Source organism: Urocampus carinirostris, chromosome 6 (assembly GCF_059441175.1).
Source record: "Urocampus carinirostris isolate Australia breed hairy pipefish chromosome 6, RoL_Ucar_1.0, whole genome shotgun sequence".
Lineage (NCBI taxonomy): Eukaryota > Metazoa > Chordata > Actinopteri > Syngnathiformes > Syngnathidae > Urocampus > Urocampus carinirostris.
Genome location: NC_142354.1, coordinates 6,843,129 through 6,858,773, shown reverse-complemented (window position 1 = coordinate 6,858,773; position 15,645 = coordinate 6,843,129). Strand labels below are relative to the sequence as shown.

Below are 15,645 nucleotides of genomic sequence, written 5' to 3'. Positions count from 1 at the left end.
CACAGATTATTGCAAACCACAGACTTATTACAGCATCCCCTGATCTAAAACCAATATGACGGCAAGGAAAAACTTAAAAACTTCAACAAAAATAGCACTGATAAAAATATTCCACTGTTCGTAAATATATTTTTTTTAAATGTACACAAAATCTAAAAATAAAAACATTAAGAATTAATAAGAAATCATTCACTAATTCAGTAGTAAATGAATCCATAATTTACCTGTGCTACGCTTATATTGATTCTTCAAATTTAAGATGGTGGCCTCAATCATCACGGGGGCCGCAATTGGCCGAGCGGCTGCGTGTTTGAGCCATTTGAAGGGACAGTGTGTATTATTGTACCACTACATGTCTCTGTATTGATAGTTAAAACCCGTTAAGTGGAAACCTTATTTTTTTATGCGAAAATGCGGCGGGTCCGAAATGCCGTATTTTGAAGTCGAGTCGAAGTTTTTTTTTTGTTTTACTTAATAATTGAACTGAGTTTTTGATTTATTTGATATGGCGCCTAGAAAGGCAGTTTCTAAACCATGTTTTTGCGGTGCCGTGGACCATGGAGCAATGATCCAGTGCAGTCACTGCAAACACTATATTCTCTATGAGTGCTCTGGACTGTCAGTTCAGGACCTAAGCCTCGCGATACAGGATAAGCAAGCTACTTACATCTGCAAGTCCTGCGTTCCCGGCTTATCCGCTGATGATAAGGATTCTTACGCCTCTCTGAGTAGCTCTGGAACGGTGTTCACCTACGTGGATAGCACTCCGGTGCCTCTATCCGGGTCGTCTGGGCCGTGCGGTGCCCTGAACTCTGCTGATTTGGTCTCCACTGTCCGTGAAACCGTGAAGGCCATGGTACCAACTTTGGTCCGAGAGATCATGACGCAGATGATGCCAGAAGTTGCCAGAATGTCGACTAGCCTAATGGAGGAAATGCTAGCAAAGGAGGCTAGGAAGCATAATCTCGTGGTGGTTGGAGCAAAGACACATCGAGAAAATGGGGAAGCTGTCCAGGATACCCAGCTCTTTCAGGAAGTCGCCGAAGCAGTCTCGGGAGTAGAGAAACAGGACATTCTAAGTTTTTCGTGATGGAAGGCTGAGGAATGATGGTAAACCCAGGATTGTGAAGATCCGATTCCGGAATACAAGATCAAGGCTGGCGTTTCTCCGTGGATTCAATCGGGTGAAAAGTACCTTCCCGACGTTGTCTTCTGGATTTGTTCGTCCAGATATGACACCAAAAGAAAGGGAACGCGACAGGGAACGCGACAGGGAACTACAGGACGAACTTAAGCGCCGTCGGGACGAAGGTGAAGTAAACATTATTATACGGGACGGGAAAATTATTGTCAAGCTGGGAAATGCCTAAGGTCGCCTTCGCCTTTATTGAACAGCCCCTTGATTCATCTCATTAATGCCCAATGTTTGACTTCTAAGGCAGATGACTTGGTCTCGTACATCAATTTCTACACCCCTGATATTTTGGCAATTACAGAAACTTGGTACTCCGCTGGTGACACAGGGCCAACTATAGAGAAATATCAGTCCATTAGAACTGACCGTAAAAATGCCCAACATGGAGGAGTTTTGCTCATGGTTTCTCATGGTATAACTGTGTTTTCTGTCGCTAATTATCAATTCGATAGAATTGAGTTATTGAGATGTGATATTCTTATTTCTGGGGTGAAGCTGAGAATAGTGCTTGTATATCGCTCTGGTCTGAGCTCTCTTCAGGCCAACGTCGCATCTGAATTCTATATTTGATACTAAATTGCAAATTCTACTTATGGGTGATTTTAACTTTCCTGACCTTCACCACAGTTTTCTTCAAAATTCTGATACTAATCTAACTTCAATGTTCAAAAACTTGGTTTCAAATGCAGGTTTCTTTCAGCATGTCGATAAACCAACCAGGGGGTCCAACGTATTAGACCTTGTGTTTTCCATTGACAGATATCTGATTAAAAACATTGACGTTTGGCCGAGTTTCTCTACCAGTGATCACGATTCTGTTACTTTCCAACTTAACCTGGCTCTTAAAAAAGATACCGCTGCTCAGAACTACATACATTTTAAAGACTGTGATCTACATGGCATGAGATACTTTCTGTCTAGTGTCAACTGGTACCTCTTATTTGATAATTGTGGGAATATTGAAGAAATGTGGGCAATATTTAAATCTGTTGTTTACACTTTGATATCTGTATACGTACCCTCAGTTGCGGTTACACCTCACGTCAACCGTGATATAGCTGAATTGCATAGGCGAAAGCAGTTTATTCACAAGCTTTATAAATGTGATCAGTTGGCATACTTGGAAAGTTATCAAGATGCTTCAAGGGAACTGCGGAGGGCCATCAGGCGGGAAAGGGTGGCTGAGGAAAATAAAGTTTTAGAGGCTAATAATACTCGTAAATTCTTTTCATACATCAACCGTAAACTAATTTCTAGGGCATCTATTCCCAACCTGAAGGCATCTGACGGTACCGTTGCTACAGATAATGCTGACAATGTCCGTATATTAAATGATCAGTATGCCAGTGTTTTTGGTCGTGACAATGGGGTTTCACCCGACTTTCCCAGCAGAACTTCAGCTGTTCTAAATTCTGTGGAACTTTCAAAGGAGTTAATTCATAGATACTTGATAAAACTTCCCAGCAAATTTTCAGCCGGCCCTGACAAAATTCCAAATTTCTTGCTTAAAAAGCTAGCTGACTTTTTATGTGAACCATTATTTTACCTGTTCTCTAGATCTTTTGAGGATTCACAGCTGCCTGAGGACTGGCTTAGTGCTATTGTCATACCGATTTTTAAAGGGGGGAGCACAACAAGTGCAGCCAACTATAGACCAGTTAGCTTGACTAGCTGCGTCTGTAAAGTGTTTGAGAAAATTATCTCAGATGCCATATGGAAATTTATACAGGAGCACAATCTTTTTACGTTTAAACAACATGGGTTTAGGTCCGGACATTCTACCATGACTAACTTAATAGCTCATTTGAATAATATCACCAGTATGTTTTTTGTTCACAATATGGCTGGTCATGTTGTTTACTTAGACTTTTGCAAGGCTTTTGATAAAGTGTCTCATAACAAGCTTTTACAAAAACTGAAATGCTATGGTATTAGGGGAAAACTGCTTGAATGGATAACAGCATATTTGTCAAATCGTAAACAATGCGTAAAAATTGATGATGTTCTTTCAGCATGGTCGGAAGTTTGTAGTGGGGTACCGCAGGGCTCAGTACTAGGACCATTATTATTTCTGTTTTTTGTGAACGACCTACCTGAGGCCATTCAAAGTAGTGACATCTCAATTTTTGCCGATGATGCTAAACTGTCGGCTTTCTTACCAAAAACCCAGGTGACAGGAACAATTGATTCTCTCCAAAATGACATTAAATCAGTTTTTCTTTGGTCCGAAAAGTGGCAACTGCAATTGTCATCTCATAAATGCTTAGCACAGTCGTTTTTCATGGTTCTGTTCCGCTGTATAACATTAATGATCATGATTTGCATGTTGTTACTGAACATAAGGATCTGGGTGTCACTCTTATTTCAAACTTAAAGTTTATCACGCATATCGCCAAAATTACCAACAAAGCCAATAACATAGCATCAAACATTTACAGAAACTTTTACAACAAGAACCCAGCATTCTTAGTTCGAATGTTTTGCGTTTATGTTAGACCCGGGTTAGAATATAACAGCGTTGTGTGGAACCCTTACTTACTCAAGGACATTAACCTACTGGAAGGAGTTCAACGACGGTATACGAAGCGGATACCTGGGATGCACAGCTTGTCATATCCGGAAAGACTACAAAGACTGAACTTGGACTTTTTGGAGCTCCGTAGAATTCGATTTGATTTAATTTTTGTGTTCAAAGTACTGCATGGAATGATCGATGTGCCTTTTGATCAATTTTTTGAGTTCTGTCGTGTTGATGGTTTACGTGGTCACAGATATAAGTTACGGGTGCCTAGACCTACCAGCAACTTGCACGGAAACTTTATTTCTTTCAGGATACCAAAAATTTTTTTGCCTGACCGGGTTATTAGTGCAAATACGGTGCAAACCTTTAAGCAAAGGTTGGCAGAAACAGATCTGTCAAATTTCCTTAGGGGAGGGGGCGTAAGGTGACCATATTTGGCCATGCTCACTCTCAGCATTAGTTTTTCTTTTTGTGTCATGTTTTGATTAATGTATCCAACAATACCTTCAATAAACATTTCATTTCTATACACAGGAAAAAAAACAATTAACAGGTTCAATAATTTCTTTCACACGTAAAAGTACAGTATTTTATTCACGTTTTTTTTAATCAACTTCTGTACTTTTAAATTATAATCTTAAAAATAATATTGCTGTTTTATTGCGAAACTGTATAGTACAGAATTGATTAAAGACCATTTACAAAGTACTTTGTTGCCATCATTGGGACGCTAATGAAAACCGCATTTACTTTCGGTTGGCAACCCAAGAAAGCTATACCAGACCAAAAACAAAAGAACAAAAAAAAAAAGAATATGTCTGGAGTTGGGTAGCACGGCAGCGCACTGGTTAGTGCATGTGCTGATGTCATGGGATCAAACCTTCCTGTGTAGAGTTTGCATGTTCTCCCCATGCATGCGTGGGTTTCTTAGGGCACTTCGGTTTCCTCCCACATTCCAAAAACATCTATGTTCAGGTTAAATGGCCGGTCCAAATTGTCCCTTGGTGTGAATGAGCGAGTGAATTGTCTGTCTGTGTGCCTTGCGGCTGGCTGGCAACCAGTTCAGGGTGTCCCCTGCTCACTGCCCAAAGATAGCTGGGAAGGGCTCCAGCACCCCCGCGACCCTACTGAGGATAAGCGGAGCAGAAAATTGATGGATGGATGGATGTCTGGAGCCACAAAAATTAAAAGCCTCATATACAAAATTAGCAGGTCAGAAACTAGCTAGAAAGCATCCATCAGTGCCTTTTTGACCCACCCACCGGTGCTTTTGTTGGGTCCATGCAGAGCGTTTTGTTGATATGAATTCCACAATAAGCTGTTTTACATATACTGGACTGTCTCAGAAAATTAGAATATTGTGATAAAGTTCTTTATTTTCTGTAATGCAATTAAAAAAACAAAAATGTCATACATTCTGGATTCATTACACATCAACTGAACTAGTCCAAGCCTTTTATTATTTTAATATTGCTGAATTTGGCTTACAGCTTAAGAAAACTCAAAAATCCTATTTCAAAATATTAGAATATCATGAAAAAGTATACAAGTAGGCTATTCAACTAATCACCTGAATCATCTAATTAACTCGAAACACCTTGCGAGGGTTTCCTGAGCCTTAAAAACACTCAGCTTGGTTCAGTAAACTAAATCACAAGTATGGGGAAGACTGTTGATCTGACTGCTGTCCAGAGGACCATCCTTGATACCTTCCTGATGGAGGGTAAGACACAAAAAGAAATTTCTCAAAGAGCAGGCTGTTCACAGAGTGCAGTTTCAAAGCATATCCACAAAAAGTCTGTTGGAAGGGAAAAATCTGGCCGGAAACGCTGCACAACCAAGAGAGATGACCGCAGCCTTAACAAAATTGTGAAGAAGAGCCGCTTCCAGAATTTGAGGGAGCTTCAAAGACAGTGGGCTGAAGCTGGAGTCCAGGTATCAAAAGCCACAGTTCACAGACGTGTCCGGGAAATGGGCTACAATAGCCGTATTCCCATGGTCAAGCCACTTCTGAACTCAAGACAACGGAAGAAGCGTCTGACTTGGGCTATGGAGAAGAAGCACTGGACAGTTGCAGAGTGGTCCATAGTCCTCTTTTCAGACGAAAGCAAGTTTTGCATTTCATTTGGAAGTCAAGGCGCCAGAGTCTGGAGAAAGGCTGGAGAAGAGCAAAATCCAAGTTGCTTGAAATCCAGTGTGAAGTTCCCACAGTCAGCAATGGTTTGGGGAGCCATGTCAGCTGCTGGTGTTGGTCCACTGTGTTTCATCAAGTCCAGAGTAAATGCAACTGTGTACCAAGAGATTTTAGAGCACTACATGCTTCCATCTGCTGAAAAGCTCTATGGAGATGAGGATTTCATTTTAGAATAGAATAGATAGAATAGAATATACCTTTATTGTCATTGTTACAAAATGGGTTAACATATTGTGACAACGAAATTGGGCATGACACTCCAGTTTTACACATTCACAGTGAGGTATGAGCCAAGAAGATAAAGGAACAGAGAAGATAAGGTTATAAAACAAGGGGGATAAGGCTATAGTTATCATTGACATGGTATTTACACAAGAAATGTCGGCATGTGGGATGTTACATACAGTGTTGTCGTGATACCGTTGGTATCGTAAGGGTTGTGCAATATTGCATTTGGTGCAAAGTCATCATAGTGCAAAAAATAGTCAGCATATGCATTGGTGCAAACATAGACAACATAGTGCAGAAAAAAGGAAATGGTCAGACATTGTGCAAGGTGAGCAGTAAACGTAGTGCAGTCGACATGTGCAAGAACATATTCGTATGAGGTAGTGTTGGCACAAGTTTTCAGGTTTTTTGTGCTGTGTCTGTTTTGAGCAGTGAACAAACATAGTGCAGACAGCATGTACGTGAGTACCATTTTACATTCGTGTGAGGTAGTTTTTTGCAACAGTTTTCAGTTTTTTTGTGCGGTGTCTGTTTAGGGTGGTAATGGCTGTGGGGAAGAAGCTGTCTCTGAGTCTGTTTGTTTTTGCTTTGTGTGACCTGTAGCGCTTGCCGGAAGGCAGCAGGTCGAAGAGGTGGTGGCCGGGGTGAGAAAAGTCCATGATGATGTTTTCTGCTCTGCTGAGGTAGCGAGAGCAGGCAATGTCCTCCAGACTGGGCAGAGAGCAGCCGACGATTCTCTGGGCTGTTTTGATGATCCTCTGGAGCTTTTTCCTGTCTGCTGCTGTGCACCCAGCATACCACACCGTGATGCAGTATGTTAGGATGCTCTCCACTGTGGCTTTGTAGAAGGACACCTGCAGCTGCTGTTTTAGGTTATTTTTCCTGAGCAATCTCAGGAAGTGCAGTCGCTGCTGGGCCTTCCCTACCACCGCTCTGGTGTTTGCAGACCAGGAGAGGTCGTCGGATATGTGCACACCCAGAAATTTGAAAGAGTGGACTCTCTCTACACAGTCTCCTTTTATGGTGAGTGGTGCTGGATTCCTGCCATTCCTTCTGAAATCCAGAATCAGTTCTTTTGTTTTTGTGGTGTTCAATATGAGGTGGTTTTCCGAACACCACGTTGAAAGTGACTCCACCTCATCCCTGCATGATCTGGCACCTGCCCACAGTGCCAAAAACACCAGTAACTGGTGCACTGACCATGGCATCACTGTCCTTGATTGGCCTGCTAATTCCCCTGACCTGATCCCCATCGAGAATTTGTGGGGTATAGTTAAGAAGAAGATGAAAGACACCAGACCTACAAATGCAAATGAGCTGAAGGCCGCTATCGAAGCATCCTGGGCATCAATAACACCTCAGCAATGCCACAGGCTGATTGCCTCCATGCCACGCCGGATTGATGCAGTAATCCGTGCAAAAGGATTCCCAACCAAGTACTGAGTGCATCAATGGACATTTTCAAATGTTTGATTTAGTTTTGCTGTTATAAAATTATTTTTTTACTTGGTCTGATGAATTATTCTAATATTTTGAGATAGGATTTTTGAGTTTTTTTCAGCTGTAAGCCAAAATCAGCAATATTCAAATAATAAAAGGCTTGAAATAGTTCAGTTGATGTGTAATGAATCCAGAATGTATGACATTTTTATCACAATATTCTAATTTTCTGAGACAGTCCAGTATGTACAATTAAGATCGCAACGTCATTGAGGCGTGGGCAGACAAGGGAAAAAAATGGGCGTGACAACTGTCAAGACAATCAGAATGCACGATGAAAATCTGTAGCGAAAACCCGATAAGTAAATGCAGCAAGGGATTACTGTAACAGAATACAGTACAGCGGTAAGTTAGTGTGGGTTTCACCTGCACCAGGATCCGAACGATATCCGGGTCAGACACTTTACTTCGTCCAAACTTCTGGATGTTGAATGAGGCTATTTTCATAGCGGCTGGTCCAAGAAAAAAGAAAAAGTGGAGTCGAATATTAGGAAAATATGGCATGGCATGTGTCCGAACACGCCAATGGCATTTCAAGCGTCACGTTATTCACACACAAGTCATACATAAGATTCAAATATGCAGCTGTGCGGCTTTGGGCTCAGAGCTGCTGACAACAAGACCCACTTGGGCCTCTTTTGTGCGTGTTGTTTTCGTAACTTCTTTTGTTTAAGAGCAGCTGTGCCCTTCATGATCCTTGGATTCAATGCAAAACAACATGTGTGGGCCTGAGCTTCTGTGGTAACTTTAGGGTTCGTTGTTGTCACATCAGTTTTAATTCCGTTTTTATACAAAAACGGAGCGGTAGGATGCAATATACAGGTTATAAGACTATTCCTCAGGGATGTGGTAATCAGGTAACATGTATGCGTTGAGCAAATATCCTAACAGGTACAACAGTTCATGAGCAAACAAGCTGCTGCACTCAGGTTCCTGTTTTTCTGTAGTTTACCTCTCTATCTCTCTCTCCTATCTTTCTTTACCTTAACGACATAAAAAAAACTTTTTCATTGCACTATTGTGTTGATGCCCTTACAATTTAGGCCACTCCACCACTAGCTTTTGAATATTTGCCAATTTATCCTGACGTTCTTTTTTTTCTATTAATCTTTTATTAAATGCTTTTCACAGGGTGCCACGTCTAATTTTGTTGTAAAGAAGATTCACTAGGGCAGCACGGTGGAGCAGTGGTTAGCGCAGTTCATGTCATGGGAACCTCCTGCGTGGGTTCAAATCCAGCTCCAGACTCCCTGTGCGGAGTTTGTATGTTCTCCCCGTGCTTGCGTAGGTTTCCTCCGGGCACTCCGGTTTCCTCCCACATTCCAAAAACATGCATATCAGGTGAATTGCCCGGGTCAAATATTCCCTAGGTGTAAATGAGCGAGTGAGTTATCTGTCTCTGTGTGCCCTGTGACTGGTTGGCAACCAGTTCGGGATGTCCCCTGCCCACTGCTCGAAGACAGTTGGGATGGCCTCCAGCACCCCGCGACCCTACTGAGGATAAGCGGTACGGCTGATGAGATGAGATGAATATTCACTATGTTGTTATCAATGACAATAAAGACAACTATTTCCTAAAATCACCTTTTACTCATTGTTTTTTCTGAATGTTTCATTACTTGAATTTTAAATTACTGATTGTGGAATGGCCACGAGAAGACAGCTGATACTGGTATCAGCGACCATCACAATTACTTTAAGAAGGCTGGCACAGTAACCTGGTATAGGTAATCAGTCAGTCTTAATTTTTATGCTATGCTGATGGCACACTGCTATGGTAATCTTTTTTTTCTCATCTCATCTCATTAGCCGTACCGCTTATCCTCATTAGGGTCGCGGGGGGGCTGGAGCCCATCCCAGCCATCTCCGGGCAGTGGGCAGGGGACACCCTGAACTGGTTGCCAGCTAGTCGCAGGGCACACAGGGACAGACAGCTCATTCGCTCATTCGCTCATTCACACCTAGGGACAATTTAGACCAGCCAATTCACCTGAAATGCATGTTTTTGGAATGTGGGAGGAAACCGGAGTGCCCGGAGGAAACCCACGCAAGCACGGGGAGAACATACAAACTCCGCACAGGAAGTCTGGAGCTGGATTTGAACCCACGACAGGTTCCCAAGACATTTACTGTGCCGCACAAGCGCTAACCACTGCACCGCCGTGCTGCCTTAATCTTTTTTTCTTTGACTTTATTTCAACTCAATTTGTTGTATTTTTTAATAGCTATATTAATTACAGTCAATTTTTTTACTACAGTGGAACCTCGGTTCTCTACCATAATCCGTTCCAGAACCCTGTTCGAAAACCGATTAGGTCGATCACGGAAAATCGTTTTTCCCATTAAAAGTAATGTAAAATCGTTTTAATCCGTTCCAACACCCTGAATGTTTAGCAAGAACGTAAACATGAAGCTAACCCAGGCTAATAGTACGTTCGCGTTAGCGTAATCTTCCGTACGAAAGATTACACTAACATGAAGGTGTAAAAATAAAAAAAAAGGATTATGAATAGGATTTCTTACCTTTGTGGTGGACGGTGGGGAAAGAAAAATCATCAAAAGTTTTTCAACCTCTTCCAAAACTTGCGGCAGTTGCTTGCTTATACCGCTAACTTCCTTAGCCGCATCACTCGATTTCACAGCCTCCTTATTCTTTACTATCGTACTGATAGTAGATTTAGCCATGCTGTATTCACTAGCAAGATCGGAAATTCGTACACCTCTTTCATATTTAGCTATTATGTCTTTCTTAAAGGCAATAGTCGGACGAACAACTTGGTTTTTTTTTCACCTGTCCTGCGTGCACCGACCTTCTTCGGAGGCATAATCAGGGGCTAAAACACCCGTACGCCGCTCAGCATCGCACCCTAGCGTACCGGCGTTCGAACTCCGATTTTTTTGACCCAACAGCGAAGCAATAATTTCTTGAAATTTTTGGTCGAACACTGATTTGTCCGAACAGATAGATAGATAGATAGATACTTTATTCATCCCCGCAGGGAAATTCCCATTTCCAGCAGCATCCCTGAGCTGAGAACAATACAATAATAAAGCAAAAAGAATACAATATACAAATACCCAATGTGACGTGCAAATGCCCACTGTAGCGTGTTATATAGAATATCTAAATAGTGCTACACAGAATACATATTGCAATAAAATTCGGTAATATGCAATGTAGGGGGTGTGGTTTAATGTGGGCTTTTACTCTGCCGGGTAGAGTTAAAGAGCCTCATGGCATGAGGAAGAAAAGATCTCTTCAGTCTGTCAGAGAGGCGTTCGAAAACCGAGGTTCCACTGTACTTCCCCTCATCCAATGTAGATACATTGTTTCTGCTGATGACCTAAACCTGGCCATCAAATTCTCTTTGACTGCTTAAAAAAAGCTTAAATCATGGATGTTGTTTTTACACTACTTTTATCAATAAAAAAATCCTTAAAAACATTGTTTCCCAAACGATGCCTTATTGGCACTTATTCTTAAGACCAACGGTAACAAATCTTATGGTGGGGCTGGACTCCTGTCGAGCATAGATAAGAAAACAAACACGCACAAATTCTGCCCAGACAAGTTTGGTGTTTGTAATCCCTCAGCCAATCACAAAGAAGCAAGAGTGTGGGACTAGACTGTTCCCCAGGACCTAGATAGACATGTTTTCAAAACAAATGAAGAAATAAACCCATGAACATTGTCCTACGCCTAGTACCCGATATTTTGCGGTAGGGGTATTGTTCACATGTAATGCGAAGCCAAAATTTGCCGAGTGGATAAATATTAGTTACAGGAGAATACCTTTTTTTTTTACCTGTACACATACATGAAGACCAGGTCACCCATAGGCCACATGCCAAAATGCTCCTAAATTAAATTGACCATAAAGACCATTGTCAAGTATTTGAAGTCGTTACATGTCGTAAAAAAAACAATGATTTGTGTCCAAATGGACACAGTAACTATATAAATATTTAGAAATTGCTCTATTTTTTTTTAAAACCTCACCTGTTGCATATCATCAGAGCCTTGTGCTGTCAAAAGGTTTTTGTATTCACCAATTACTTAATTAACAATGGTGTTATAACAACCAGTTTCAAGTAAATCAACCTCAGTCCATGGTTCTTAAGATCTATAAAGCAACCTTTGACTCTGCTAAAACAGCCCTTTTCTCTACTGCACATAAAAATAACCCCAAAATCTTCCTAGTCACTAGCATTGCTAACTAGGCAACAGATTCTTCCAGATGGTTCTACTAATTTAGTTCATTAATTTATGGTGTTCTTTATTAAAAAGGTTCAACATATCCGTGTAGATTTTTGTAATTACCATGTAAATATGTCACATGTCAAAGATCTGGAAATTGTAGTGCTCGGGTGAATGTTTGTCTGGTGAATTGTTCTTTAGTTTTAGTGATTTGTCACCTGTGTCATGATTGCTGATTCAGGGCACCTGCTACTGCCCAACTGCCCTGAGAGCTGATTGGTTCATAGACTCTTTTTAAACCCCCAGCTTCCACGAGGAAGCTGTCAGACCGTCTGCGAACCTATGCTCCCAGCTAGGCAAGCTCCGTACCTTCCTACATCTTCCTGCCTTGTTTCCTGCCTGATACCTGTTGCCGACCTGTTTCTGGACTCGATACCGCCCTTGCTCTCCCGTCCCAGCTATCGACCAGTATTCCTGCTGCCTACGACTATCCTCGCTCGACACGGAAGAGCCACTTACGCGTTCCTGCCGTCGATCATCGGATCTTGGAAGCAAGCGCTGCTCTCTCTCTTTATCAATAATACTGAGTAAACGAACGCTATTGGGTCCTGTCTCCGTTTCTGGTCTGTGCCGACTTGATAATGTTACACAGCTGGTGAGTACGGCCAAATCTACTATTTGTCTGTTTGAATGACCCCCTTTTGGGGTCCTTGTACCTTCAGTTTTAATTTTTATTACCATATCACGCTTCTGTAGGTGTTGTTCCAGCGGATTTGAAGTCCACTGTCATTAAAACTATGCTCAAACAACTCAACCATGACCCGGAAAGCCTATGTAATGATAGACCTGGGTCAAACTTAGTTTCTTCTTAAAGTACTTGAAAATGGTGTGGCACAGCAGATGAAAGATTTTATATCTCAGAATAATCTTTTTGAATTTTTGCAGTCAGGATTCAGGGCTAATCACTCTAGTGCAGGGGTCTGCAACCCATGGCACACGTGCCAGCAGTCAACCAGTGGCACGCGAGCGCACGGCAAAGTAATAATGATTTTTTACCTGAAAATGTAGACATTTTCATGGCGCGCTTTCATTGTTTAGTGGCTTTACGGTGAGCGTGTGTCTGTGCGGTGCCTCGCAGATGAGAAGAGATCTGTTTTAACCCTCCCACAGAAACACCGGCACGCGATAAATGAACGAATCACGACAGCCAAATCATGACGGCTCCTTGAGCGGGAAAATCGCATTCTTTCCAGCTAGCGTGGACAGACTAATGGGGCTTTGTGCAAAAAATGACCGTGCTGTTTGTGCATTATGCCTCACGAGCGTTGTACATCGCACGTCAAGTGTTAAACGTCTTCACGAGACGAAATATCAACATGAATTCAAGGACGAGTCTGAAAAGGCGGATACATTAAAATCCTCCCCCCCTCGTGTGAATGCACATTCTGCTGAGCTCCGACAAAGGCGATCGCATTTTATATAATAAGTTTATTAAAACAATAAAGCGAGCTAATTAAAACAATTAAGCGATTGTAGTCCATATAACGCGTTTATTAAAACAATAAAGCGCGATTGTAGTCTACAAAATGCGTTTATTAACGCGGAAGAAAAAGTCACCAACACCGAAGACGAATCAATGTACGCTATGATATCCACGATAACAACTAATTGTACACAAATAGCCTTTATTTGATGTACTATAATAGCCATATGTAATGTATTTTATTGTGAATGAAACCCTGGTTGCATTGGATCCCGCGGTGTAAACAAATCGTATTTTTTTTCATTTCCCTGCCTATATTGTTTGCAAAGTAAGACACACTTTTAACCTATTATGTTTTTTGGCTTTGGGATGCAACTACTGAGGAATACCTCCACTTTGTGATGTGTTACTGAATAGGTGTTCGACAAATCTTGTTCGTTTTATTACTACTCTTATTATTATTAAAAATAAATATTTTTAGAAACGTCAGAAACTCTTCAAAATCACTGTGCTGACATTTATGTCACAGAAGGTTACCCTAGAAGTCACAAGTCTATATCTCAAACAGGGTCCATATTAGCAGGTGAGTCAGATTTTGGCAGGTAAAATGCCTGCCAAAATCCCCCCCTAAAGTATGTGTGTGTTTCAAGTTTTGATAGTTTCTGAAATAAGATTTTATTGATGAATGGTATGGTAGCTGTCCATATCACTTCTTTTTTGATTCTAGTTCATTGTTGATGAAGAACGGTTGAAGTCATGGATGTCTACAGGCCTTTCCACATGTTGCTCATATTCATTTTTTAGTTTGTTGATGAACAAGAATAGTGGAAGATAAAATTGGCCAGTTATATTATTTCTATGTATATCCATGTTGTATATTTGGATTGGTGTAAAATTGTTGGATATAGAAAAAGTATTGTGCGAGTCATTAATCTTGGTGTGGCACACTGATTTACAAGGAAATTTGAAGGTGGCACTCCACACAGAAAAGGGTGCTGACCCCTGCTCGAGTGAGATAGCCCTGCTGAGATAAAAAGATACATTATATTTTTGGGGGGAATTTGGTGGATATCTGTAAGAGAACAAACAGGACACAAACATTCTAACATTTTCTATTGCTTTAACAATATCAAATATATATATTAAATCATAAATTACCAACTTTTACATATGGAACCTGTTTGGATCCTTATTTAAAAATAGATCTATATAAAGCTTTACGTTTAGTGGCTCCAGACCTATTCATGTTTTTGTTTTCTTTGGTCTGTTGCTGCTCTTTTAACAGTTTGGGCTGCCGACCTCTGCACTACACAATGCACCGGCATTTACTGGTCAAATAACACGCACTGGCCCTTTAAAATTATTACTCTAGCGCCGGGGTCATCAAGTAGTGGGGCCTCAAATGACCCCATGAAAAAAAAGTATTAGGCGGGACAGGCAAAGAGATAAGGTAAAGAGGCAAACTAAAGTCTCCTTCCATTGCACTTCAATGTGACCTTGGAGGGAGAAGAGCAAAGACTGATGTGCTTGGCTTACTATGTTAAAAATGTTGGCAGCAGGCAGCATGAAGCCAATAAGACAGTTAAGTCTTTCTTTAGGGAAAGTGTGCGTAGATTTGGCATAACGTATTTGGGGTAGACTGAACACTAGTTTTGTAACTGATTGATGAAAAGGGCTACCGTTTTTACATACGGTACACTTCTAAATAATAACTTGTGTAATTACTATGACATACCCGTCAACCTCCACGGCTCCATGCCCGTACAAACGGTCTTATTTTCCCATATAAAATGCCAAATAATCTTACACCATATTTTTTTCCCGGAATGCACAAGTCTCGCACAAATACCTCTTCAGGGAACTGCAAAAATGTGGTTTTCCCCAAAAATACATCAAGTGGGTGGGACTGCTATATTGAGACATCTACAGCAAATTCACGATTAACGAGAATTTATCGGAAGCAGTCGAGATCAAGTGCGGTGTACGTCAGGGTTGCCCTTTATCTCCCCTTCTCTATGTTCTTTGCATTGAACCTTTGGCACAAATTCAAGGAAAAGATAGATTTGTCAAAGGGATCAATATCCCAGGAAGTGGGGGACAAATTACTAAGTGTGTTTTGTACATGGATGATTTTAATATTTTATGTACTGACCTCTTATCCGTTAGAAGAGCCTTTGACGGAGGAAAAGGGGACTTTTTTTCAAGTATTAGCTAAAGTAATAACCAACTGTGCGAAGGGAATGTTACTTATAGGAGGTGACTTTAACACTGTACAGAATTGCAAAGTGGACAAGTATCCTTCAGTACATGGAACAAATACAAAGAC

General features: G+C 41.2%; 1 protein-coding gene across 1 annotated transcript in view; it reads right to left on the bottom strand.

The window, feature by feature from the left end:
- The window catches only part of LOC148363672 (deoxyribonuclease-1-like), a 36,239-nt gene that overhangs the window by 14,256 nt on the left and 6,338 nt on the right, over positions 1-15,645 (bottom strand). Inside the window, exon 2 of the mRNA XM_088337638.1 lies at positions 8,005-8,090. Within this exon, the coding sequence (XP_088193764.1) occupies positions 8,005-8,090 (86 nt within the window). The remainder of the gene's footprint in view (positions 1-8,004; positions 8,091-15,645) is intronic.